This window comes from Podospora pseudopauciseta, chromosome 4 (genome assembly GCF_035222475.1).
Source record: "Podospora pseudopauciseta strain CBS 411.78 chromosome 4, whole genome shotgun sequence".
Lineage (NCBI taxonomy): Eukaryota > Fungi > Ascomycota > Sordariomycetes > Sordariales > Podosporaceae > Podospora > Podospora pseudopauciseta.
In genome coordinates this window covers 1,858,838-1,884,748 of record NC_085894.1, presented here as the reverse complement: position 1 = coordinate 1,884,748, position 25,911 = coordinate 1,858,838, and the positions used below count along the sequence as shown (strand labels likewise).

The 25,911-nt window shown below is 52.8% G+C and overlaps 6 protein-coding genes across 6 annotated transcripts; 2 read left to right on the top strand and 4 right to left on the bottom strand.

The window, feature by feature from the left end:
- Positions 1 to 137: 137 nt before the first annotated feature.
- On the bottom strand, positions 138 to 4,800 carry QC763_403510 (uncharacterized protein). Its single transcript, XM_062911986.1, has 4 exons — positions 4,422 to 4,800; positions 3,509 to 4,029; positions 2,033 to 3,450; positions 138 to 1,976 (listed from the first exon to the last, which is right to left on the bottom strand). The coding sequence occupies exons 2-4, from the start codon at positions 3,998 to 4,000 to the stop codon at positions 482 to 484; spliced, it is 3,405 nt and encodes a 1,134-aa protein (XP_062765701.1). The 5' UTR covers positions 4,001 to 4,029; positions 4,422 to 4,800; the 3' UTR covers positions 138 to 481.
- Positions 4,801 to 14,544: 9,744 nt separating this feature from the next.
- Positions 14,545 to 15,847, top strand: QC763_403513 (uncharacterized protein; the record flags this gene model as incomplete). Its single annotated transcript, XM_062911987.1, has 4 exons — positions 14,545 to 14,811; positions 14,882 to 15,147; positions 15,218 to 15,788; positions 15,845 to 15,847. 4 exons carry the CDS (start codon positions 14,545 to 14,547, stop codon positions 15,845 to 15,847), a joined length of 1,107 nt encoding a protein of 368 aa, XP_062765700.1.
- Positions 15,848 to 16,039: 192 nt separating this feature from the next.
- Positions 16,040 to 17,044, bottom strand: QC763_403514 (uncharacterized protein; the record flags this gene model as incomplete). The annotated part of the gene is made up of 3 exons (XM_062911988.1): positions 16,681 to 17,044; positions 16,339 to 16,625; positions 16,040 to 16,273 (listed from the first exon to the last, which is right to left on the bottom strand). Exons 1-3 carry the CDS (start codon positions 16,871 to 16,873, stop codon positions 16,040 to 16,042), a joined length of 714 nt encoding a protein of 237 aa, XP_062765699.1. The 5' UTR covers positions 16,874 to 17,044.
- Positions 17,045 to 17,530: 486 nt separating this feature from the next.
- Positions 17,531 to 18,394, bottom strand: QC763_403516 (uncharacterized protein; the record flags this gene model as incomplete). Its single annotated transcript, XM_062911989.1, has 1 exon — positions 17,531 to 18,394. The coding sequence occupies one exon, from the start codon at positions 18,392 to 18,394 to the stop codon at positions 17,531 to 17,533; it is 864 nt and encodes a 287-aa protein (XP_062765698.1).
- A 1,648-nt stretch (positions 18,395 to 20,042) lies between these two features.
- On the bottom strand, positions 20,043 to 25,788 carry QC763_403520 (uncharacterized protein). Its single transcript, XM_062911991.1, has 5 exons — positions 25,335 to 25,788; positions 24,189 to 24,893; positions 23,666 to 24,135; positions 20,260 to 23,600; positions 20,043 to 20,209 (listed from the first exon to the last, which is right to left on the bottom strand). Exons 1-4 carry the CDS (start codon positions 25,475 to 25,477, stop codon positions 22,987 to 22,989), a joined length of 1,932 nt encoding a protein of 643 aa, XP_062765696.1. The 5' UTR covers positions 25,478 to 25,788; the 3' UTR covers positions 20,043 to 20,209; positions 20,260 to 22,986.
- Positions 21,285 to 22,935, top strand: QC763_403519 (uncharacterized protein). The gene is made up of 2 exons (XM_062911990.1): positions 21,285 to 21,508; positions 21,562 to 22,935. Exons 1-2 carry the CDS (start codon positions 21,416 to 21,418, stop codon positions 22,882 to 22,884), a joined length of 1,416 nt encoding a protein of 471 aa, XP_062765697.1. The 5' UTR covers positions 21,285 to 21,415; the 3' UTR covers positions 22,885 to 22,935.
- Positions 25,789 to 25,911: the final 123 nt, after the last annotated feature.

Sequence of the window (25,911 nt, the reverse complement as noted above, 5' to 3'; positions counted from 1 at the left end):
GGAACATGGCGCCAGCTGGCGGCGCAGCTAACACGCACTGGAATGCCGACTTGCCTGGACCCCGCACCCGCCAGCTGCTGAAGTGGACGGAATCACATGCAAATCAAAGCACCTCAACGGGCAAAACAAGCATTTGACAAGATAAACAGGATAAATATGTGTGTGATTAGCAATGTATCTACAGTACCAGCTAATGATCAACTACTTTTCCCGTCCAACAAGAGCTAACTCTGCAGCCTCTAACCGCACCTGAACATCAAACAGCGCTAATGAGACATCTATAAACCCGCAGAGTGCTTTGCATTCCCTCGAATCCAAACTCCGAACAGTTGAGGATGCCGCTCGCTCCCAAACCAACATGTCGCAGAAAAGATATATCGAGATGAAAAAAGAAGCCAGACGAACAAATGAAGAGAAGAGCAAAAGGCAGAGTGCCAAGGGGACAAAGATGTAGTAAAAGCAAGAATGTGAAGGACACGCTTCACGGAGCGTTGGCGATACTGGGGCATTCTACCGCCTTGTTCCAGGCCAACAGACGCCGGCAAAACCTCCTGGCTTGGATCTTTCCTGACTCGAGGCGTTCTTCAATATTGACCCTACCCAGTTCAAACACCAGTGTCAGCGTTTTATCCCCAATGAACTCGATCGTGACCTCGCAGCTGCCTCCCTCGCCACGCATGGACCGAGCCGCAGTCTTGATCTGCTTGGGGTCGATTTGGAAAGACGAGACAGCTTCTGGTGACCCCAGGACAGCTTTCAGAACCCCGGTAGTATGATCGTCTTCAATGGACAAAAGGGTGCCGGCGATCTTTGAGTTGAATATTTCTTCGTCGCCCGCTCGAATCACACCAATTGTGAATGTTTCCGGCTCTTCGCCCGCTTCTGTCTTGATCACGGGGAAAGATGTCTTCACCGGGAACTCGCTAGGACCATAAGCCTCGCTGGCAGAGGGCGTTGCCAGAGGTCCAGCACTAGGGGAAGTCTCCCTTGCGCTGGCCAAGGATACGGTTGGGGCTGACGCGGACTCGGTTGCCGATGGGAGGGGGGTTGGATACTCCTGCTGCTGCGGTGGAACAGGCTCAACAGATGGCAAGTGGTACACAAAGGCCGGTGTGGCGGGAGTCGTCAGTGAGGCAGGAGTCAGGGATTCGCTCTGAGCGCGCTCCTGGTCTCGCTCGGCCGTCGTCGTACTCTGGTGGACCGGGGCTGATTCGGCCCTGTCTGGCTTCTGACCATTTGCCACACCGGTGTTGACGACGATGGACGACATGGGCTGTGGCGATACGATGGGAGTCGCTGGTTGAGTTGTGGCAAGCACATTCTTACTCCGGGCATGGATTTTCTCCACTCGCCTTCTTTCGGTAGACGCTCCGGGGACTGGGCTCTGTCGGGAGGGTGGCTCTGCGCTGGACGCGGCGCTCCGTGAGTTGATGGCTGTGAAGCCAGTGCTCCGTGCAGGCGTCTCGAGATTGATGAGGGCCTGGGCGGCAATGGCTTGCGCACTGGGGTGTGGCAACTCCTTCTCGGTCTCTGTGCCTTCGTCGGGATTAGACACGCTCGTCCGGCGACTGTCAGCAGTTGCCATGTCGATGTCATTGGTAGAGTTGGACATTGATTTGGCAACAGATTCTTGGTCTGAATCCGAACCAACATCCGCCATCTCCACGTCGTGTTGCTGCAAGGGTTGCGAAGTCGCCGGCTGTGCGGTGGCCAAGCCAGCGGTCGAAGACGGAAAAGACACGGATGCGGACGGAGACGGGCTATCCGCCATTTTCTTTGGCAACGGGGTCTGGGCAGGGCCGACGGGCTGTCCCCTCGCAGTCATATCTTGTCGAAGATCATCGTAAGTTGGGTACTTTCGAATGGTTTTGGCGTAGTACTCTCGCGCCACCGCCGAGTGGGGAATCTCAGAAGTATCGCCAAAATCAAAAGGAGTCAGGTATTTGGCCTCAATCCATCCAAGTTGCCAGCTTTGCCTACCCATATTGTTAGCGAGAAGGGAAGAAACAGAAAATAGTCGCGACTGTCTTACCGGTCATCGCTATCGATGATGAGCACTGGAAATTCCCGCTTCTTCACGAGGGGGCCGCCAATCCCGTACCCTTCGGCCCATCCTTTGATCCTCCTCACTTGACCCTTGTCATCACGGTCATACTCGTAACACTTTGGAAGCGGACCGGAAAACAAGCCAGCGCTCTCCAGGGTGAGCTCCAACAGACCAGCCGAGTTCAGATTCTCCTCGTCCCACGGCAAAATCACAACAGGGTGTTGCTTTTGATCGGCAGTACAATATCCTGTATACAGCCCAGCCGGTGCTGGATTCGCAATCCCAGAAGCCGCCTTCCGCTGTCTGGAGGCGGCTGCGCTCAGGGGGCTGTTCATGGGGGTTCCATTCTTGTCAAGCTGAGGGAAGCCCTTCTTTGCCCGCTCAGTCTTGTTGAGCTGGTTGGCGTTGAAGGGCTTGTAGCCATTCTTGAAGGCTTCAATGACCATCCTGTTGTTCATCTCCATCAACTTGAAGTCGCATCCTTCCACAATCCAACCCAGAGTTCTGATAGCCTGCGTGTGCTCTTTAGACATCCTCCCGTGTTGAGCACTAGCCAAATGCTTCGCAGCCCCTCGGAGTGGGTGTTCTCCAAAGTTGACGCCGTGCTCCTCGCAGCGAAGGATATAGTAATCTCCACCATCGGGGAACTGGATAATAATGTGCTTGTACTCTGGGTTGCCGCCTCCCCACACCTCACTAAACTGGACTGTCCGCTGCGGACGGACATCCTCACTGGCGGTGGGAGTTGCGCGCTCGAGATCAGCACTGCTGGGTGTGTGATCTTGCTTGGCTCGTTTGACGTCTGGGGGAGCCGAGTCGGTAAGGGTGGCCTTTCTCTTGGGCTGCTGTCCTTCCTCTACCGGACCAGGACGATGCAGCTGAGGGGGGAGGATCGGAGGCAGAACCTGGCGTTCATGGGCCGAAGGGTTGGTGGGTCCGTCACTCTTGGGGTATGTCGGATGGAGCGGTGGCATTCTGCCTGGAGGTGTAGAGTACATGGCAGGACCGTAACTAGGGTTCCTGTGCCAGCCATTTGTTGTTGGCGCTCCTGGAAGAATACGACGGCCATTACTTGTTAGCTGTGGCTGTGGGGGAGTCATCTGTGGCATGGGATGGTACATATTCCGCATGGAAGACGAGACTGGCGCTGGGTGGGCATGCATGGATGATACCGGGGGTTCTCGGGACCCATTGGTCTGGGGTGGAGGCTCCAAAGACGAGCGCATTGTCGGGGGGTAGTGTGGTGCAATCGTCAGAGGCCCGTGTCTGACAGGCTCCGAGGAACCAACGAAGCCTCTGGGATAACCAGACACGCTTGGAGCCATGAGCGGCCCATGTGGATTGTTAGGCGGGGCGGTAGAGGATGACAAGATGGGCGGCTGCGGCCTTTCGGAAGCAGGCAGCTGGATATCCGATGAGCAAATCGACACAAAGTTCTGGGCACGTCCATCGAAAACTTACAGGAGGCGGCCCCGACGTGGAAGGCGGCGGCACATCGATATTCAACACGTTCTGCCACTGGCTGGCCTCCATTTCTTCATAGCGTTTCCTCAGGGCAGCCAGTTCCTCGTCATATTCGCGGTCCAGATCCCTGGCCTTGAACTGGTTTACTTCCTTCAAAAGCTTCACTATCCCATTGAGAAGTTCAGGATGCCCCTCCAAGGCGAGATACCTTTCTCGGTCAGTCCGAAACCACGAGTCGAGGTCCATCTTCTTGTTATCAAGCTTCAGGCGCAACTGCTGCTCATCGACCTTGCGACGCTGCTTCAGTTCCAAAATGTGCGCATAGTTTTGCACGAGGGGATCTGGTTCCCCCTTGGAGGTAGCCATTTTGGGGTGTGGGCTTTGTCGATTCCCATGCTGCCGAGACATATCTGATGGATGGCCCTCAGGTTGCCGGCTGTAGGAAGGGAACTCTGGAGTCCTCGCATATGGTGAGGTTGAGGTGGTCATTTTGAGGCGCCGGTCTGGCGACACGGCATCTGTGATTCAGTGTTAGCGGGGGTTGACGGTGAGTGATGAGCGATGGGGGAGAAGAATGACTTGAATGAGATGAATGAGGCGAGATTGGCAATTGAGATGAGGTGGTAGTCGCTTCGGGTGAGAAAAGGTTCACCAGACACATGTTGCACCATGGCACCGCGAAATGCCGATGGTGGTGCGTGTGCAGGGATCCCGTGTCGCAAAATCATCACACTCGAGACGAGATGGAAGCTGGGAGCTGGGCAGGAGCGGTAATGTGAGGGTGAGGGTGAGGGTGAGGGTGAAGGTTAGGGTGGAGGTTAGGGTGAAGGTTAGGGTGAGAGTCATAGCAAATGATGACGACAATGATCATGTTAATGATGGGGGGGGGGGGAGGAAGGAAGGAACTAACATATGGTTACTGCAGCAAGCGAAAAAAAAACAACTACACGCTATGCATGCGATCGGTAGTCGACTGTCTCTGACCTCTTTGTTGTAGCGAGGGCGAGTAGAAACAACACGAACTCCTACCTCTAGATGGGGAGTGGGAGGGTGTGTATCGTTGGAAGTGAATGAGAGGTGATGATGGCAGGTGGTGAAGGTGTGAGGTGGTGGTGAGGTGTGGGGGATGGAGAAAGTGTAATGGAAAGTGTAAAAGTGTAAACCAGAGGAAAGCGGGAGTCGAGGCAAAGCTTCGTGGTGCAGGGAGCAAGTAGTAGATAGCGAAATAGCGAAACAAATTAGAGAATATTATTAGAACAGGGGGGGTGAGTGGAGCAAGTGGTGTGTAAAGTGCCTGGCATCTTTGGTACGACGGGGCCACACAGTGCTGAAGGCGCAGTCCAGCAACGCGCCTAGGCTCGATCTGAGCGGTTGGCGTAAAAACTAGCGACCAGGGCGACAGGGGTCGTGACAGGTATAAGATTGGCGCTAAACAGGTGTTCCGGACCACCAGGAGCCCCCTAGCAGGCCCCTGCTCTCCCAGCAGCACCAGCACCGTCGGGTGTGATGATATCTGCAGTTGCTCCCCGTCCCTCTCGAATATTTTGACTCAGATCATCAAAGGGAGACAAGACAACAACACAAAAAAAAAATGGAGCATCTAGTCCGCCTCCTCCCTTTTTCTCTCTCTCTTTTGTTCATTTCAATCATGCAACACCCGACCTGGGCTCTCATGGAGATGGATCCTGATGACACCTTTTCAAAAAAAAACAAAAGCCGATCCATGCGACTCCCAGAAATGCGAACTGATCCACCCTCAAAGTCCCGGCATGGCAATTTGGTGCGCGCCCAGCTCCGATCTAATTGATGCCAGCGGGGGAATTTTGTATTTCTTCTTACCTGTTAGGCTCCAGCCGCGATCCATCCAAAGTGTCATTCACTCATCCACCCCCCGCATTCATCAATGTCGTTCCTTGACACTATCGTCGAATATCTTCATCATTGCCGGCCTCTAGGTAATTGCCTTGTCGCAGAAGGGCAGTGAGTAGCGTTCCCGTCTAACCCCTTTCCGAAACCAAAACTGCTGATCTTCATCGCCAAACCCGTCGCCATCGGGTGTTTCATCCCCCATAGTCTCTAAACATCTCTGAGCCCGCGGCTATTCGCCATCCCTGTCTCTACTAGGTACCGACCGGTACGTGCGTACGGCATATCGACTCGTGCCATGCTATGCCCTCTCTATGATCTTGTCGCGATTAGCTGCCTGTGTCACTCTGACAAAGCAGGAAATCATAAACAGCTCAGGCAGAACCTTGGACCATGCAGCCAAGAGTCTTCCATAAGAGGCTATCCAAAGCCGCATAAGCAAGGTGCGCTTAGACGCCGCATAACCAATTCACGCCTGCAGGGGAGCCTTTTAGAGAAGGGGAGGGTGCACCAAGCGAGCTGGACCGAACCACGGGACTAGTTCCTCGCGTCTTGTGTGGATCGTGGGTCCAATGATGCCATTGCCTCGGATTACGTGGGTGACTGTAGTGTGTATGTACTCGGGGTACGGAAGTAGATTGGGTGATAGCGACGCCGCTGATTTGTTGCCAGCTGAGGAGGGCGACACAAGCGCTGATACTTTTGTCATGCGGTACTCGCTCGTATGAGCAAGTCGTATCGGCCCAACCAGTCACCATGACGGTTCCACTAGCTAGACCTATCATTTTGGCGATGTACATGACGCCACCAATATATAGCCCGACAAGCTGCATCTCGCGCGCCATTGGGCTTTGATGGCTCCCGTCGATATCACATCCATCCGCTCTCCTCCTTTTCGTCGCGCTCGCAAAACACCACTGGTATGATAACAACACAACAAGACAAAAACCCTTGATGCTGGGATTCGACACCAGCCGGAGTCGGACTACGACACTACAATTCCATCATCAGCTTGGTCGGGACCCAGAGGATTGGACCAAAAGCCCGAAACGCGCAAGCTTCGCCAGCAGGGGCAGGGGCGTGGTAGTACTCGCCCCTTGAGTGGAGATGGGAAAGTCCGGTGATGAACCGTGGCGCCACAGAACTGACTCGGTGCCACCAGAACAAAAGATTGATTTCTAGGAGGCAACGAAAAGGGACCATATCAGCAAACTTTGTTGAGATATCTGGAAGCTCTAGCGGACGGTGAGACGACTAGCCGGCTGTTGAGTCGGGTATAACGTAAACCCGGCATGCATCATCCATTCATCCCCAACATGGTGAAGCTGAGAACCTGAGATGCACCGACTATGCACGCACACCAATAAGTGGATTAATCGGTGCCCAATGGTGATAGTATATTTACTAAGATCTCGATGAGCCAGTCAGACACGATTGTACGAGTATCTGATCATGATTACTGATTTTCTCTGTCCCGCGTAATTCCCACTTCCGTTCGCATCTGACATTTGCAGGATGTCAGAAAATGCCACCATCGATGACTGAGCTACACATACTGAATCTCGGCGACCTTGGCAACAAACCCCTCCGATTTTGTAAGGAAGATCAAGAGAACGTTGCGTCCCCCCCGTTATTGTTCGGAGGCACTGTTTGCTTGGGGCAACTGTCTCGAACATCTGGCATGCAGCGCTTCGGGTAGGGTACCAGCTTTGGGGCAACACGAGGTTTCGAAAAAAAAAATCCGGAAATAGGGGTCCGACTACGAATGCTTGTACGAGAACAAGCCACACCCGCCACCTTTGAACCACCACTTACGGCATGTTTACCACATGTGCTCGCAGGGAGAGCTTGGAAGCATATCTGACACACCGAGGCAGGGGTTGCACTACCGGGATTAACAGTTTCATCGGTAAACGTCAAAGGAAGGAAACGTGGAGAATCCCTTGACAGGGATGCTGCTTCTTGCGAAGGGGGGAAAAAGATTGTGTAAAATTGTACGTACAACTCGGCTGCTTCCGCGGATGGATTTTGGCATCACATGCCATGCTGGCGACGCGCGAGATTTCTTCATACATCTACGCCTTTAACATTGTATCAAGACTGGATTCCAGCTCGATGCACAATCAGATTCCACTTCCTCTTGATCATACCTACCTAAGAGAATAGAATTAACCATCACTACATGTAACCTCCAACTCAAACCCACGATCAACCTCAATCCGGATCTGTGTCATAAGCAAAATATCCCCATATCAATCCAGCCATAACCAAAGACACCCCCCTGCGCCACCCCTATTCTGAAAGGAGAGATTTTGTGCGCACTTTGGGCATATTCACAGTGCTTGGTCGCACAGTGCGACCAGCCAACACAACGTCACAATTTGACACCAACAACACACACAAAAAACGAAACCTAATACAATAAAAGTGGGAACAAAACATGCCAGTACCTCAGGGAGAACCAACCCATCTCTTGATAGGCTCACGTGTGACCCAAGAGGATGGATAGATGCGTGTAAACGCCGCCAGTTGAGACTTTATCTGCTATGCCCGAGCCACCAAAACGTGTGCAGCTGCCATTCTTCTTCTCGCAGTAGGTCCACGCCCTGGGCTTGGGGCCAACCGCAGGGATCACACAATCTCGATGATGTTAGTCCGAAAGGGGGCATATGATTCGACAGCTACTACAGCAAATGTTGTTGGTGATTGCGCCATCGCTGTTACGCCTGCTAGCACATTGTCGTTATCATTATCCCCCGAGTCTGTCCGGAATTTATAGATGATATATCCCGTCCGTTTGCCTTCTTGCATCTGAGCTGGCATAAACATAGCAACTGAAAGAAAAAACCCCTAGTCCAGTCCGTACCGCGAAGCCAAGGGCTGTTGGTTCCAACACACCGAGTCAGAGACCGCTATCATTCAAGCGAAGACCTTCTTCTGCCCCCCTCTTCTTGGCTCAAAAGCCAATATTCGATCTTATGCTCGGGCACTTGGCAGCAGCAACTTGTTGATTGTAAGACTTGTGTTGGTTCAACCCTTACCTTACCGCTGGAAAGACAAATTTCATGCAGCACAGCACGGGGCGGGCTATTGTAACACCAACTCTCACACATACAAAGCGTGGCTGTGGCCCAACAACTGCTGGAGTTGGGGTTATCTCCTCTGGGTAGGGGTTTTCGTCCGCAGGCCGCACGGGGGTACGCACAGGAAGAATGAACGGTCGGGAGCCGAGTCGGTGTCAAGTTGGGTGCTGGCATTCTTAAAGACGGCAAACCCGTTTGATGAGGGTATATTGTGATGCGCTTGTTGGTCGTTTCGTTTGTCGGTTTACTTGCAACTTGTAACTCACACGATACGGGACTGGAATGAAAGCGTAGCACCAACCCCATCATCTGTTTGTTTTGCTCCCGTTCTAGAAAGCGATCCCCTCGCACAACAACATTGAACCTTTGCTGTCTGTATGCGTAGTACACGATGCCGAGTCCTTCTGATCTCACAAAAACACAGAGAAAGATACTGGTTGGTGTGATGCGGGCACAGGGGGGGTTGAGTTTCACAAGGTCCGAACCCTTTCAATACTGATAATAATGTCGTTTGGCGGGATTGATCGATCCGAGCAGGCCAGTGCGATGAGCCGATAGAACTCGGGTGTAGGAGATGGAAGTATAGGTACTCGATGGAGATAGCATGGGCCGAAGAAACTCGGATGATGGCTACAAGATTGGGAAAAGTCCGAGGTTGTACCCTGTATTCTTGGTTTCTAGATGTGCATGTGGGGGGGGACATTATCCTTTACTCTTAAGGCGTCTGCAGAGGTTTGTGTGTGGACAGGGTGTAACATATCTGCAGGTGAGGTGCCGTCATTGGGTTATCATCCAAAGTCATATAACTGCCGCCTATCCGCATATCTATGGTAGATATGATGATATGGTTCTGGGTGGGTTCTGCATATACCTAGTCTATGATGTGTTGTGCGTGCGGGCGGAGTGAGTGGCAGTTTGATGTGATGCATCATCATTATGCTGGGGGTCTTGAGTCATCGTTTTTGATGCACTTCTCCAGCTTGTGCATACTGCCGATGGAAGAACCTGGGATCCAAAGTATGCCTGCTTAGTTTATTGAGTTTCCCTGCAGACCGCATTCCATGCTCGGCAAGCGTTACTTCTCCCCAAAAAAGGCAGCATCGCGGTCGGGGCGAAGTAATAATCAACTCGCCATGTACCTCCGCACCGAAAAGACAAAAAACAAGGTTTCAGCCGATAGACCAAGGCACCAAACTTTCAAACCTACCTGCCTGATCGTAGACGTCGCTCGACTCATAGGTAGCCACTGCAGCAAAGTCCGGTAGCTCGGCCCGGAACGGCCGAGCTAGATTATAACACTCCAGTCCCCCGCCATCTACTAATCTACGGTTCCTCTCACGGTGGCGTTTGTCTACCAACGATCAAAGTACCTTACTACACTACACAGAATTTTTTTTTGTTTCTGCTTTCTGGGAGATTCTATTCCATAAGTCCAGCCACCCGAAACAGTGCGAAAGCACACCGTCACTTTTTGACATGTGGCTGGCTGGCTGGCTAGAACCCTAACGCAGTGCATCGGTCTTTTCGTATCTGGGACACACCGCATCATATTGATATCAGATTTCCCACCCCAAACCCCAATTTTCCCTGACCCTAAAATCCCGCAACTGAACAGAGGACAGCAAAAAAAAAAAAAAATACAAGATAAGCATTGGCCGGGGAGAGATTGGCCACTATCACATGGACAATTAAACAGCCAATTACAGCGGTGACAGCTCAGCTTGATGCAGCTATAGGTTGAACTGATGACTTGCCGGCCGCGCACACGCGTATCGAAGAAAACAAGAATGTTTCGAGGTTTACAGTATTCTAGTTGGTCTGTGGAGGGGAAAACGTGACCAATGTGATATGCAAGACGGAACAATTCATTTGGGGGATTTGAAGCGCGCGCGAGTGACTATTTCTATCTGGTCTGGTCCACATGTTCTCCTCATGCAGGTGGGTAGGTGTTGGAGGCGCCATCATCACGGGGAGTCATGGCGTTGATAATAATGATCTTCTTGTTTCCTGGGCAAAGCGGTATCTTTTGGATATCTAGAAGATGTCAGCGGTCATGGGAAAGGGAAGGTGAAGATGATGACCTGGCCCAAAGGAGCTGGCCACATAGACCACCCCCGACGGGAACTTTGTTCACGGAATCCTTCGAGACCGGAGGAAGGAGGAGAGACAGGGACAGGGCATGAGGCCATAGTCGGGACGCGCTAGGCCGGACTAGGGCAATGTTGGAGATTCCGTTGGCGTCTTCTTTTTTTCTTTTGCGTTCTTGCGACTCGTCCGGAGAGTCCGCCGGCGGCGCCCGACAGGAGGCCGAGACCAGGACTCACAAATACCCGCCCCCTCCACTTCTCGGATCATATCTTCACGATTGTATCGACAAAAACAAATCAGGGAAGCTGCTATTTCGGGATTCGGATATACCGTAGCATTTCTCGACTCCGTAGTTGGCAGTGGTCTAGTCAGCACCAGCCAAAATCTCTGCTAGCGTCGACTTGGGTAATCAATGCTCCCAAAATCGGCTTTTTGTTTAGCGCTTTTTGTAATCGTGTCATCTTCCTTTTTTTTTCGCTGCTAGCCAAGACCCTGGTGTCATCCACACCAACCACCCGCATCCATATCTACCCAGACTGGCGGCGCTGAACTTGTGGAAGGAGGGAGGACCTGGGCTAAGGATTGAAACGTTGGGACGTTGTCTAACTGGATTTGGGGGCCGCGGTGTCCAAGGCATTGGTCTTGGTATTCGATAGATTCTTTTTCCAGCTCTCCAGCCGTTGGGTCATTGCGATCTTGTTCAAATTGATAGCACGCACACAGTGCGGCAATCCCATATCTATCTGGACAAGGTCACCATGTGGCAATATGACCCAAGAAATTATCAGAAGCCCATGTGTACGATCCGTTGTACAGTCTGGGTTACCATCGTGTAGCTAGAGTAGCAGAGCTAGACCCCCCCCCCCCCAAAGTTGGGTGCCGACAACCGAATGGGGTTTGCTTGGCGATATTTAAAATCATGAATTGTTTTTCTTGGGTGGTGGGAGTCGCAAGCCAGCCGAAGCCGGGGTCCGAACTGGCGAACATGAACATGGACGATGCATTTTGGCTCGCGATCCTTCTCTTTCCGGAAATTAACACATGCAACCTTGACGGTGAGCTAGGGTGACAAGGACTGGAGGCTTGCACATATTTCTTGCAGTTCCCATGTTTCGGGTGTTATTCCCGAACTGGGGTTGAAGTGATTGGGAATAGCGTCATCTTTTCCAGAATACGGGACTGGATGGGGTCATATCGTGATTCATGTGTGTATAGGTAATGTTGCGGGTTTGGTTGTAAGCAATTGGCATGATTCTGTTCATTGCTGATATGGGGATCAGTCATGATCGGTCATCTTACTTGGCTCGATGGACATTGGCTGCGTGGTATCGGATTATAGACACGTACCAGACATACAGATTGTTCAATCCAATCTGTACCCATCCGGGGCAAACTTTCTACAGCCTGACGTCCGAGAATACCCCCCCCCCCCTCCACGGGGCACACGACCCCCCTGTGGTAGGGGTCTCCTGCAAGGCGGCCACAATCATCATCAAATGTTCTTCTTATGGCTGGATTGGGATATACGCATTGCCGCAATGATAATGCGATCGCGGTAAGATTTTTCCACTCGGCGGTGCTGTCGGTGTGTGGCATTGCTTCCAGGTATACATGCCGGCAGCATTAGAGATCAAAAAAAGAATGGGGCAATCTAGTGTCACTTGTTGGAATCTTGATAGGTCGATTGGGGAGGGATTATGCGAGACCGAGAAATCGGAGAAGGAGAAGGTGTGCGGCGCAGTCTACGTGGCCAAGGGTTTGTTGCAGCATGGCATCACCTCAGGATGTCAGCTTCCGGGCCTAGATAGATGGTGGAGTGTACGGAGTACGCGCTTCCTTTTGTGAACTCTGGTGGGGGGTGGGGGGGGGCATCTTACCCTTCCCATATGGAGTAAAGGTGGATGATAACTCGGACTTTTCTCTTTTTCTTATTCCTGCCTGGACGACTTGGTGCTTATGTGGTGATGGGCGCTTTGTTTTGCTCTTGTTTCGCATGTGATGGCATGCTACACTCCTACGCCCGTCTCGATGATGTTTCTAGTTTCATTCTCGACAATCAATCTCTGCCCTTTGTTGTACCTCGTCCGATGTTGTGTTGTCTTTGGTCAAATCGAAATTTGTGTACAGAGTGATTGCCCCTCGACATTTTCAGGTAGCACAGGCTGCGCCGCAGCTGTCACAGATAGAGTACACGAGCGGACTCATTCGCACACGCACAGGATGTGTGTTTACGTGCATAGTGGCTTCATAGGTCCCTGTTTCTCACAGAGTGGTTCCACGAGACGTCCACAAGGTTCCAGCCAGAACTCCGTGTAGGTCCAAATCCATCCCAGTTCGAGTTTGGGTCCTGAGTTCAGGTCCTAGCCAAGATGTTAGGAGACGGATGGATTTACATGCCGTGTTACCCACCCGTCCAACCAACCACCCACTTTCATCTGTAACCTGCTGCAGAAGGAACGGGCCTGGCTGTCTTTCTACACTCTGGGCGGTCTTGGTCGTAAAGCACTGCATCAACTATTGAATGTGGAGGTCATAAGTCCGATGCATAGCGACACTGGTATCGGGCACGAGGCAGAGTGCGTCAACAGCTGTCGCGGAGAAGAGCCTTGGTCTTGTGCAATGTCCCTGATAGGATATGGTTTATGTGATGATATGCAATGCAACATGACGGAAACACGATATACGCCGGATCGTCGCCCCCTTCTTTGATTGGTTTCTGTTGTGACTGTACTGGCAACTCATCAGCGGCGGCGGCCCGAGAGTACGCCCTCGATATTATACGCAATTATATCGGGGGAGCACAGGTTCTACATCTACCCTACTACAGGGCGCGGGTTGACTGTGGTCCTTTGAGATGAATGCAGACTTTGGCGGCTGAAGGGCAGATCGATTCAGCTCTCTTGTCCGAGTCTGACGCAGTCGGATGATGGTGACTTTAGGGGGTTAAAAAGCAAGAAAAAGAAAAGACTGTTTGGGAATTGGCAAGATAAGAGCTAGATGGTGTGATTGCTGACCCTTGTAGTAATAGACGGTGTGACATGCGGAACCCATAACCCGGCTATATGTAACACATGTGACAGTGTTGGCTGGCATTCATGTTAGCCGTCGGTGTTTAGTGCTGATTCCGATCGTCTAGGCACCCATGGAGTTGTGTACCTAGGCAGCGAGAGGGGTGTCGAATGTCGATCTAATACACCCCTGCAGTTTGATCATGGCTCATCATTACATGTACCAATAGCTATTTAGGGACGCTATGGACGATTCAACAAAAAAGCGCGGAAACAAAGTTAGCACTGTTGACTTCAAGAGCTAAGTGTCATATCAACAACAAAGCAGCTTTTTGGTATAATGTGCAGATTCGGAAAGGCAGTATGTATGAGTTATTGTGAGCACGGTGGGTTATTCACGACATCGAGTCCAAAGATGCTAGTATTTGATTGACTTGGGCACAAGGCGACTGCCACAGCGTCTCACAGATCCAACTCAGATGCAGAAAGAGCAAACGTAGTCTACTGCCGTCTCAGCGAGAATGATGCGCTTCAATGATACTTGGCGATGAGATGCTCTTGTCAATGTTGTGGTTACCCCTTTTTACCCCTGAACTAAAGGTCCTCCTCAAAGTTGTGTCAGCCTCGGGGACTTGATTTTGATTTTTGAAGACGAGAGAACAATGAAGTTTGCCCTCCTTTTGTTCAGACTTGCAATAGTGTTAGTGTTGTGGCTGGCTACCTAAGCAGCATAAAGACACCTGCCGCGTTATGTTTCTTTGTTTGCCCTGGGCAGAGAGACTTTGTCAACCCTCGGGGACTTGCGAACCCCCGATTTTTCATTGTGGTGATTCTGACTCTGATCTCAAGAAACAAAACAGCTGGACTCAGACTTCAGGTCATCCTTTGCGTTTTTGAACATACTATAAGCTTGCTGGTATCTGTTTCCCACCAGTCTCTCCCTCGTGATAGTTCAACAAGTCCAACGAACCTTTTTCAGCATCACAGGATGGGTCCTAAAGGAGAAGGAAGAAAAACGACGCCTCTTCCCACGCCAACATGGAATTTCGCCAAGGTTGCTAGTGAGGTCGAAGAGTCAGGCAACTCCACGAACTCGCCTCTCAAGTACCACACTGGCGGTATAGATGACGTGAAGCACGACTTGCTCGCCCTTAAGAAGGGCGAGGTATACTCACGAGACGAGTTCTACAACCGAGTCAAGGCCTGGTACAAGGCGGAGATCGACCGTGTCCTCTTGCTGGAAGACCACAAGAGGGTATTGTACCAATTGTTGAATCACATCTTGCGAGTAGCGCAGTAATGCTGATGGCTGAACGTGGCACCAGGCGCGCGAAGAAAATCACGGGACAAGAGCCTATTGCGGTCTCTCAGAACCAGACGGCGTAGACTGTCTGCTACCTCCACGCTCGAGCACAGATAAAGTCCAAGCCCCAACGCGAGTCCAACCCTCCAGGGCAGCAAAGCGTAAAGTAGCTCCTACTACCGCTGCCCCAGCCACCAAGAAGCGAGCCACTGGCCGAAAGAAAAAGGAGGACCAGTTACAGTACTTCCCCTTGGTGGGAGGTGATTACGAACTTGACTCGTACGATCGGTACGTTGTAACCTGAAAGGCACCTTTGCAATTCTTCACCAGTTTCTACTAACTCTGTGTCATGCAACAGGGAGCGTGCCATCATCCGCTGTGATGGATTCTTCAAAAACGCCCCCGACAACGACGTATCCATCTTCATCCTCCGCGTCTCGCGCTATATCGCCAGCGAAACCACCCTGATCCACACGAACGGCTACATCCGCAGGCGAAAGGCAGGGAATCTCCGCTGCGCCTTGGATTCCGCTCTCAAGAGAAAAAAGTACAAGTTGCCAAAAGAGAGCAAATTCCAATCCGCGGCGGTGGTGCTCCCTGACGAGGACTGGGTTGACGAGGACCAGTGGGGGCCACGTCTCCCACCTTTCCCAAATGCAGGGAAGACCTACCTCGTGGAAGAGTTCTTGGAAGCCAGTAAGTCCACCGCTGAAATTCCGGTCCCGGAGGTCGAGATGGAGATTAGTCCTACGCTGGGGAAGTGGCCGTCTTCTGGTGAGACGCGTGGAGGCAGCCGGAGAAGGAAATCTGTAGACCTTAGGTTGTGGTGTCCGACTGAAGAGGTTGGTCAAGCGAGGGAGAAGAGGGATAAGGAGTTGAAGAGTAATCCGAAGAGGGCGATATTGGAGAAGTTGGAGAGGGATTGCACGGTGAGTGTGGGTGGATTGAAATTTGCGATTGATTTGTGTGAGTCTGAGATGGGGAGTGAGGATGGGGCGAGGTTTGTCATGTTGTAGTGTTTCGCCATAAATCTTCTTGGGTGTATCATTGTTGGTTCTGTAAATTGTGTATACTATTAAAAAGGACAAAATAAAAAACAGTACAAGCTTTGCTTCAAACTATCCTACCTTACCCCTTGTTACCATCCCTCCTACCTATTTCCCCAACAACCACCACCCCTTTAAACCCTCCCAGCCCCAAGCCTCAACCCAATAGGCCCCAACCCCAAATCAATGCTAATCCCCCCAGCCCTATTCCCTGGCCGTCCAATATCCCTAAGGATGCTGCCCAACCTCACCCGTCCACTAGTATAATCATTAACAACCTTGTCAATCGTCCCCGTAACCCTCAATACCTCCCTCCAAGTCCCCGCCTCGAGACCACCATCAACGCGTTCATCAATCGTCTTGGCCAACTAACCCCACAGCGTCAGCAAATATCCAAACACCCCCAACTGTCCCTCAAGAAGCTACTACTCACATCAAAAACCGCATCCCCCCACCTCTCCAACCCCCGTCCCACCTTGCTCCCAACGTTAGAGAACAACCGTCCAAGTCTACTCTCATCGCCAATACGCTCATTCAGCTTCTTGGCCCGGTCAAACAGATTGCTGATAGCCTTGTCGATATTGCGGGCATCACGGCCGGTGTACTTTGGCTCGCGGCCGCGGCGGTCCTCGTCCATGATGGAGTTGCGGTCCGAGGTGGCGGTGGAGGCGAGGTCTTCGAGGCCGTCGACTACGGTTGCGAAGGGGCCGCGTTCGTTGTCTTTGAGGGAGGTTAGTAAGGGCTAAGGGAAAGGGGAAAAGACTGGCTAACATACCCTTGAACTGAACGGCGGCGCGAGTGGAGAGGTCACGGGCAGCCGGGATGAGGTCCCGGGTGGAGCGGGTGAGGAGCTCGAGGTTGCGGATGACTTCTGAGGCCGGGAGGCGGGCTGCTTCGGCCGGGGCGGCGACGGCGGCGAGGCAGGGGGTTGTGGAGAGCCCGAGGGCTAGGAGGGAGAGGAGTTGCATTTTGGGCAGGGCAGTACGGTGAGGAGAGAGAGTGGTGTACGGGGTGAGAAGGTGAGAGGAAGGGAATGATCGACGAGAGGGTGGATTTATACCATTGTAAAGGGACTTCGTTGTTTTGAAGAGAGAGGGTTGACATGATTGGAACGGAGACTAAAATGATCATGTCTTAGGTTTACGTCGGGTTGTAGAGACGGTGGAATTTGGTTCCTGGGTTAAACGGACAAAGGCTGGAATGTGGACGGCACATAGCGGTAAGATTCACGATCACGGCCGCGATCGACGGGAGGAAAGGTCCGAGACTAGCATGAGGGAGAGGTAAAAATAGAGGTTCCCAGAGTGCCTGTTTCTTCTAAATATCTGTAAATGCAGACATAATATGGAGGGCCATTTACATCCCGGATATTCTGTCTACACAATGATCCAAATGCCTCCTAAATCGCATAATGCCCAGCTGCTGTCCTCTAAAGACTCGAGTCTCATAGACACCAAGAAGACCTTGGCTTCCCTTGGCTCCCTCCCAATCCACCCTCCTCCGAATTCCATCTGACAACCAGAATAAGCCCGAACTTGTCAGGACTCCGTCTGTCCCGAGCACAACTCCCTATCCACTCAGAAACTTCCCCATGGAATGTCCAGAATACCCCCTTAAAGAGGTAATCATCGCCTCCCACCCACAGTCCCAGCTCTCATTGGCGCCGGCCCCGCCCCCCTCACATCCTTCCCGCTCGGCGTCAAAAGCATCGCAATCCCCAAAGGAATCGGCAAAAAGAACGGCAAAGGGTTATACGGACTAGCCATCATAGTAACCGCATAAGTCTGGTTAATCTGCGTCTTTGTCGCCTGGTCCACCTGCTGGGTTATCGGCGGTCTGCCCCCTACCCCTCCTCCACCGCCATCCCTCCGCCCATGATTTTGTTGCTGTGCTGAAGGACGAAGATTGTGCCGTTGTGGTTGGGGCTGGTAGGTTGGTCCAGAGGGGCGACGGGTATGGGTTGGTGCCGAGGGTCTTCGTGGGGAGGTGTTACTGGACTGCTGTTGTTGAGAAGCGGAAGGGCGCCGGTTGTGCCCGTCTGGTGCTGAAGGGCGCCGACTGGAGGCGAATTGGCCGATCGACTCCCCTCCTAGAGAGGGACGTCGCCTATGGCCTGTGGTGGTTTCTGTGGCGTTAGAGGGCCTTCGGTTGAGGGATTGGGCTGTTTGGAGGGGTCGGGGGGCTGCGGAAGAGCGGAGGTCGGTTCGCTCTCTTAGGTTGGAGGAGTACGGTGTTGAGCGGGAGCCGGCAGAGGATGGGATAGGTGAGAGGGGTGCTCTGGGGTCGATGCGTTCACTGGCTGATGACGAGTAGGGGGTTGACCTTGACGTCTGTTCCTGTTGAGGTTGAGATGACTGGGTTCCAGCTGTGGTGTTTGAACGCTTGAGGTCTAATGGCTGGGGCGCAAGCTTGCTCCTGGGGACTCTGGGGAAGGCAGAGCTCCCTGGACGGGGATTGGTAGAATTTGATCTGCGCGGGATTGTAGACATGTTCACGGCAATGGAAGATTTAATGTGGAAATTGAGCGATGTGAGTTCAAACCTGAAAAGACGGAAATAGTAGATAGCTGCTGTTATTTATGATTGGGGGCTTCAGGATGAGCTTGATGGCTCACTGGGCGATGGCAATGTGGCAGAAGCATATCGTTCGATGGGAGCTTGAAGCGATTCAGGGGCAGTTTCAACACCCTTGGAAGCACGAGCAAACGTACGATGCAAGAACTCTTGTGCCTGGAAATGACACTCACCAGCAGTGACCGTGGGGATTCTGGTTGTCTTTTTAAACCAGATTTCAAGGAACCGCCATTTTGAATAGCTTCTATAGCTGCACTGAATATATTTACTCAGCGTCTTTTCTGGTGCCATTTGAAGTTTTGGGGCGCCTTGACCACCTCGAAAATCAGACGGATCTGTGACATGGCCATGGATCCGACACGGCGCTCAGCCTTCCTGACTTGGGTCCAATGACAGTTCGTGTGCCGCGGCATGAACGGCCATCAGTTTAACATTCCGACCCCGAAAGGTGCCGGAACCATGACGAATGGAAACCGGTGGCGACCGAATCGGAACGGACGACCCACCCCCGGCGGTTTGCGGCATTGTGGACCTCGCATGTACCACAGCGTCGTGGGGGGACCCGAACCATGACGGCGTTCGCCGCCGTGAATGAGTGAATGATTGGCGCGCGTAAGGCCGGTGACCCCGCGGAAACCTCTTGAAAACGCTCGATCAGCTGAATCACCATCTCCTTTGGCTATTCACCACAGATACACTAGCGGTGGGATGACTGGCGTTGACTGGATGAAGTTCACGCACAAATATCGCAGACAGGGGTCACTTTTGGTGGGGGATGACGCAGCTGATCGGCCCTGGTGGACCATGGCACAGTGACCCCGCACTTTCAACTTACAAGTGTACGTCAAAGGGTTCACGCGTGAGAGGTTGAGAAAGCCTAGAATCTTTCATTTTCAGGGTCTTGTAATGGTTCGCTATTCGTTCACCCAGTCCCGGTGTTAGTTTGGAATCGGTAAATAACCCGATCGGAAGACAAGCGTTGTAGTCTGCCCCAGGAACATTGTGATCTGCCGTACCCCGCTGTTAGGGCGAGCGGCCATATCACAAAGCAATCTCTAACAGTTAGACGGTGACCTCAACGCCAACGTCCAACGCCAGAGCTCGCCTCAACATTCCGTTCTCAGTATCTACCTATCTTCTTTGCCTTAATCAATTCCCGTTCCAATTTGTCATGGCCATCCAATAATACTCTGCCCATCTGACGCCTGGTGGTCTGGTCACCAACAAATCTAGGTTGCCAAGGGGGTGGACCACGTCTCTAGCGCTCCCCAAACAGCTGCATCCCGCACAAAAGACGCACGCCATGATCCGCAGAACCGGCACAAACCACGCATTAGGTGGCATCCGGTTTTTTTTTTTGCCATCGTATCTGCTGTGTTGCCTGCGTGCCTGCCTCTTTCTCTTGTCCCCCAATCCGCCAGATCTCGGTGTATAAATACCCGCTTGATCTCCCCTCATTTCTCCCTCTTATTCCACCATCAGCTTCCAATCATCTCACACTCATCAATACAAAACCAACAATTAACTCTTAACCAACAAACCCCAAACAACTATCAAAATGGGTGGCTCTTGCAACTGCTCCGGCTCCGCCTCTAGCTGCTCTTGCGGCTCTGACTGTATGTCACCCTACCCCATCACGAACGACCTCTCCTCTCCTGTCTTTCACATTATTAACAACTCACCTATAGGCTCCTGCTCTGGATGTAAATAAATCATTCCCTCACTCACACACAACACACACACACACACACACACACACACACACACACACACACACACACACACACACACACACACACAACACAAGTTTTGCGCGATACCCCTTTTTTCACACTCTCTTCAATCAACACACTTTGTTGCCAGCATGGCATAGGATATCTTGGGTCGGTCGGTCTGTTAGTCGGTTAGAGTTATGATGGGGACACAATCATGAGAATAACACAACTACTTTCCTTTTGACACGCTTTGTCTTAGAAGTGAATAAACTTTGTGGAAACCATTTTCCCCATTTTCTGCCCTCCTGTGAAGTGTACATTAGCTCCAGTTTGCAGTTAGGGTTATGTGTGACACTGCTCACATCCTCCACCCACCTCACCTTCTCGCCTTCAAACATCCCAAAAATGCAAACACTTTCCCATATTTATACTCAACAGTCCAATCGCAGGAGAGATCTCAAACTTTTCATCTTTCCCAATGACACACTAAAAGCGAGCACCAACAACCCCTCACATCTCACATCCGGCCCCACCACCCACCGACCCGACCGGCCGGGCACGGTCCAAGCCCGGCCCCCAAACCAACAACAAACCACCCGTCCCTTCGGCCAAGGAGTTGAGTTGGTCCTGCAAAGTCCACCACCGCCAGCAACATCAATGTTTGCTTCTCTCCCTCGGAATTTTCCCATTGGTCGCTTTCTCGGACTCCACAAAACCATTCTATTTTTCCTCCCAGCCCGCCCAGACGACGACCGCAAATTGACCACAGCTTGTTTTGAGTGACGAGATCTACTGTACATATCCGTTCCCCCTTGCCTATTCCCAAGACCAGGATCAAATGTAAGCTTAACAGAAAGCTGATGCCGAAAAATCCCATTGCTCCAAGGAGCCCGTCTCCTTGGGTGGCCAAACCCGACAACCTCACATCTGATACCAGACCAAAAGTTCGCATAATAACCAAAAACATTCATCCACACGGGGACGGGAAGGATTTCCAAGATTTGTATACAAAGCCACCTTTTATAAGTGATACATGGCCCCCCCAAGTCCGAGCCCGTGTTCACATGGATGTTCTTGTCCCCCTCCTTTTGCTTTCCCACTCTTGACGAACAGTTTGACGACGGGAGCAGCTAGCAAGCGATATACAACACACTTCCGGGAAAGAATGCAACATAACTGAGGATCTCCATCGAAAAGCAACCGCAGTCGCAGCAGGCAGCAAATGAAGACCGGTCGATTGCTACTTTCGGTTACTGTGGGCGTGATAGCACGAGTTGATGTAGTAGCGACGGTGGTGAGGGGGAGGACGGTGGATGTAAGTCTTCGTGTGATCCGACGCTCATGGCATTCATCAACTAACAACCCCAGCCCGCTATCCCACCAAGCAACCTCCCCCACGAACCCATCCACCACCTGTCTCCCCGACAAGACCAAGAACCAGACCCCCCGCGAAGAACGACCATAATAACCGCCCGCACAACCATCACCACCCGCCTGTCCTCCCGAACCCCATCCCCTTCCTCCACAACCGAAGATGACGATACGACAAAAACTGATGACACTCAAACAACCACCAGCGCGGTAGAAACCTCCACAACACTCAGCGCAACAGAAACCACCTCCTCCGCCGCAAGCGCCTCCTCCTCCGCAACTGGACCACCCCTTCCCCCTTCAGAAGAGGGAAGCGGTCTATCCCCCGGCACAGCAGCCGGGATAGCAGCCGGGGCAGTCGCAGCCGTCACTTTCATCGCCCTCATCATCTTCCTCCTCTGGCGCAAGAAAAAAGGCGGGATCCGCGGTGCAGTCGTCACGGCTGATTACCCTGACACGATGAACATGGTTGACAATACCAAGCCGCAGCAATACCCTGAACCGACCCTTCCAGGTGATCTCAGCAGTAGGAACGGTTCTGTCACAAACGATGAACCCTTCTTTCACAAAGACGAGTACGCATTCGCTGCCGCGGGCGCGAGGAGGCAGTCGAGTTTCTCTCCGTCGCAGGTTGGTGTAGCGGTGGGTGGGAGTCCGGGGGGGCAGGGGCAGGGGCAGTATGGGGGGTACCAACGGGAAGGGCAGCAGCAGTATGGGGTTTACCTACCCCCCCTACCAACACAAGAACAACAGAAGTTTGCAATGGTAGGATCGCCGGGTCAAGAGCAGCAGCAGCAGCAGCAGCACATTGCCTTTGCCCAGACTTCACCCGGCCAACCCCAGCAGCAGTTTGCTTATGCCCCGAATCAGGGATACTACCAACAGCAGCAGCAGCAGCAGCAGTACATCCCCTCCTCTCAAGGCGGTGACCTCGACGCAAACGGCGTGCCCTACCGCCCAGTAAGCGCCTTCACAGCTTATCCTTCCCCAGGGCACCCGGTCCTCCCGGTGTCGCCCCTGACGCCCCACCGGCAGTCGCTCGGTATGGCCTCACAGGCATCACCGCATTATCCGCCGCACCCATCACAGCCATCCCGACCACCACAGGGCCCAGAAAATGTTGCGAGCCCGAATCTACCCAACTTCATGATACCCGGGGGCATCAAGTCGAGAGCGATGAGTTTCAGCGCCTCACAGCCGCAGTATGAAGGGGAAGCAAGGCAAGAATGGGCAGCACCACTACCACCAGTACCAGCAATGCCCACAGCCGTGGCTCTGACCTCACCCCCTCTCTCTCCCCTAAGGAGAAACCCTGTATAGAACCTTTGTAACAACAGAACAGTCGCGTAAATAAAAGTTGTCCTCGTTCAAGTTGCCGTGATCAGTTGTCCGGTGATGTCAATACGATGCTGCCGAGCAAGCTTAAGGATCCCAATTCATATCGAACAACCCCGCCATCCACGCCTCCGGATCCTCGGCATGAAACAACGGCAAGTTCAGCTCATTCGCGTTCCCCGCATCCAGGTACTGTTCCACCGAGCTCGAATGATGCCCCCCGCCGTTCAGATCCACCCCGTCAATCGCCGCCAGCTCCGCCACCCACCCGCTCTTCATCGTCCGCAGCATCATGTTAAACTTGGTGAACCCATCCTCCTCGATCGTCGGGCCCGAGTCTAGCCTTCTTTTGGCGGAGAGCTCCTCAAAGCCTAGCTTGAGCTGGTCGCAGATCCGTAGCAGGTCGAGCTTGTTGCGGACGGCGCGGCGGTCCCAGGCGGGGTCGTCGAGGACGGAGAGCCGGTAGAGGGAGAGGAGGCAGTGGGCCATGTGGCACCAGTAGCTGAACGTCATGCCGATGTAGACGTATGACGGGATGGAGAAGTGGCGGTCGAACCAGTCTTTGATGGCGTTGAGGCAGGCCTCCATGGCGGCGTAGCGCTGGAGGTCGGGGACGGTGGTGGTTGGGGAGATACGGGGCTTGGCAACGGCGGCTTCGTGGATGGCGAGCTCGGTGTAGGAGATGTGGCTGAGGATTGTGTCTGCCGTGGTGTTATTAGCATTTGCAGTCCTAAATGAAGAGAGAGACGAGGGGAGTAGACTGTACCGTTTTGTTGCAAATGACTGGGGAGCTGGGTCTTGACGTTGGTAAGCTGAGTGTGGAGGGCCGAAAGATAGTACGAAGGTGGCGCATTGTCTATTGACTGTGATGTGGCCCTGTTGAGCTGCTCGACGATGAGTTGAATCTTGACCTGAGCAACCAAAAGATCATCCCCTTCCCACTCGTGCCGCTGGGTAAGGAACTGTAAGCTTTCTTCCATGTGAGACGTCCAGGTTAGGGCGTCCAGCCTCTTTAGGGAATGAGATATCTGAGATGTGAGCAGGAAACACGCCAGCACGGCTCGTCGTTCCTCCATCGTCTTTTCTCTTGGTGGAGGGTGGAAGGCCGTCTTCAAACACGCTGAAATGTACGGCTCACTAGGAACTTTGTTCAAACCAAGATCAAATACTAATGACTTTGCGAGCGATGCCAGAAGGGAAAGGATGGGTTTTTCCCGCTTTATGTGATAATGAGTCCTGCATCTGGGTCAGCACCTTGCCTATTCAGGTCAGACAGACGACAATCTCACCAGCCCATGATGACCAAGAGGCCAAAAAGAAGGTCTAAGCTCTTCTCATGTTCCATGACCATCTTCTGGGCAATGAACTTCTTGATTGACTCGCTCATCACAAGACGTCGATCCGCGTTCTTGGAGGTGACAGTCATGATGCTGAACCACAAAAAGGGATATGTTTTTCGAAGCCGTTGCTCCGTCATGTTGGATGGCAGGTATACAAATGGGAGGAAGATCAACATATACTTTCTGAACGTCACCAGTCCATCAGCAGCCTCGAATGGACTTGGCTGATAGGTGCAATACGGTATGGCTGGCGGCTCGACCGGCGGGGGTGTTGGTGAGCGCGGTCCCACATCTTGAGGCTCAAATACGCTGCCAAGGAGAGTACCGCGAGCGACAGGCGTTGGACGGCCTTTTCCATGAGCCGGATGACAATCTGGTAGCTGGGGAGGCAAAACAGCAACTGGCACTGGATGTGGTGAATGATCACCCGCAACACTGGCCGCCGAACGAGTACTTGGTGCCGGTGTGCTAGAAGCAACAGACGGCTCACCTGGAGAAGGAGCCGTGCCACCCGGTCCGGCCTGATGACGGAGAAGAGATACAAGGTCCTCTAGCTTAGCCTCAAGCTGGGCGGCACGGGAGACATGGGTACGCTTGCCATTTCTCTTCCTGACCGAGACCGATGGGATGCACTCTTTCCGTAACCGATGACATCTGGTTCCATGTCAGCGTCCAAGCAATGGATGGAGCAATGTGTCAACGAAATAGAGGGGACCCCATGGGGAACTGCAAGTGGAACGACGATCACCGAAGCCAACGGCGGAGTTGAGCCTCGTCCGGACCTGTAACCCGGACCCGGTGCTCCGGGACACGGAGCCGCCAACCTGGGACGGGATAGGCGCCGTGGGGAAATGCGGGCAACCGCATACCATCATGCACACCTAGGTGGGGACTTGACCCGTCCCGGCACGGCGGTTTCAGGCTGTTTTGAGCAGATGACCAATCCCGTTCCTGTCTGTCCAACGGTCGTATGCTTATAGGATTCAAAGAGTACAAACAGAAGACGTTGAATAAACAGTAGGAGGCAGTTGAGCCATCACAACTCGGCGGAAAGTCCTCTCGGCCATTATTAGAGTGAAAACGGTGTTGGCCTACCTCTCACAGTCGGCACCGCCGGTCCGGTAGATACACCTGCACTTCGCCCTCGCACAGTTTGTGCAAGCCCTCCCGTACGGGGCCGGCATCCCATTAACCGAGCCGTTAGTTGTCGTCGTTGAGGAGGACGATGCTGTCTCCATGATGTTGGAGGAACACTCTCGGAAGGGTTAGGGTTGAACGTTCAAGACGTTGGCTGCTCAAAAAGGGGCACGCAAACCGAGAAAGGAGACGGGCACGGTTTCGGCCGGAATACCGGTTTCCGATATCCCACACGGTTGAGAGAGAGCGCCAATCTGAACGAGGAAAACTAGCAACGTTGAGAGAAGGAGAGTAAAAGAGTGACAATGGATTCAGCAGCCGGAATGGGTGGTATCGAAGCGCATTGGAGGAGGATTCGTGGCCATGTTGAATGAATGGGATCTCGATGCAAACTTGCCCGGTGAGCTCGGAAGTCGGGAAATCTCGATTTGTCCGAACTCCGCTCCACATGCATGTGGAGCCGAAGCTTCCATTCCGGATCGCCCGGAACGGAGTGGCATTGGCAGGGTTAGGGTTGTGTTGTTGATCTCCACTT

Bases quoted from the DNA above. Each gene is read 5' to 3' on its own strand.
- QC763_403520 (XM_062911991.1), bottom strand. From the start codon at position 25,477: ATGGAGACAGCATCGTCCTCCTCAACGACGACAACTAACGGCTCGGTT. The intron at 24,894-25,334 runs GTAGGCCAACAC...ACATGGAACCAG, and splicing joins GGCGGTGCCGACTGTGAGAG to ATGTCATCGGTTACGGAAAG. The intron at 23,601-23,665 runs GTACAGTCTACT...ACACCACGGCAG, and splicing joins CAGTCATTTGCAACAAAACG to ACACAATCCTCAGCCACATC.
- QC763_403519 (XM_062911990.1), top strand. From the start codon at position 21,416: ATGAAGACCGGTCGATTGCTACTTTCGGTTACTGTGGGCGTGATAGCA. The intron at 21,509-21,561 runs GTAAGTCTTCGT...TAACAACCCCAG, and splicing joins TGAGGGGGAGGACGGTGGAT to CCCGCTATCCCACCAAGCAA.
- QC763_403510 (XM_062911986.1), bottom strand. From the start codon at position 4,000: ATGACCACCTCAACCTCACCATATGCGAGGACTCCAGAGTTCCCTTCC. The intron at 3,451-3,508 runs GTAAGTTTTCGA...TCGGATATCCAG, and splicing joins CCACGTCGGGGCCGCCTCCT to CTGCCTGCTTCCGAAAGGCC. The intron at 1,977-2,032 runs GTAAGACAGTCG...CAATATGGGTAG, and splicing joins ATCATCGATAGCGATGACCG to GCAAAGCTGGCAACTTGGAT.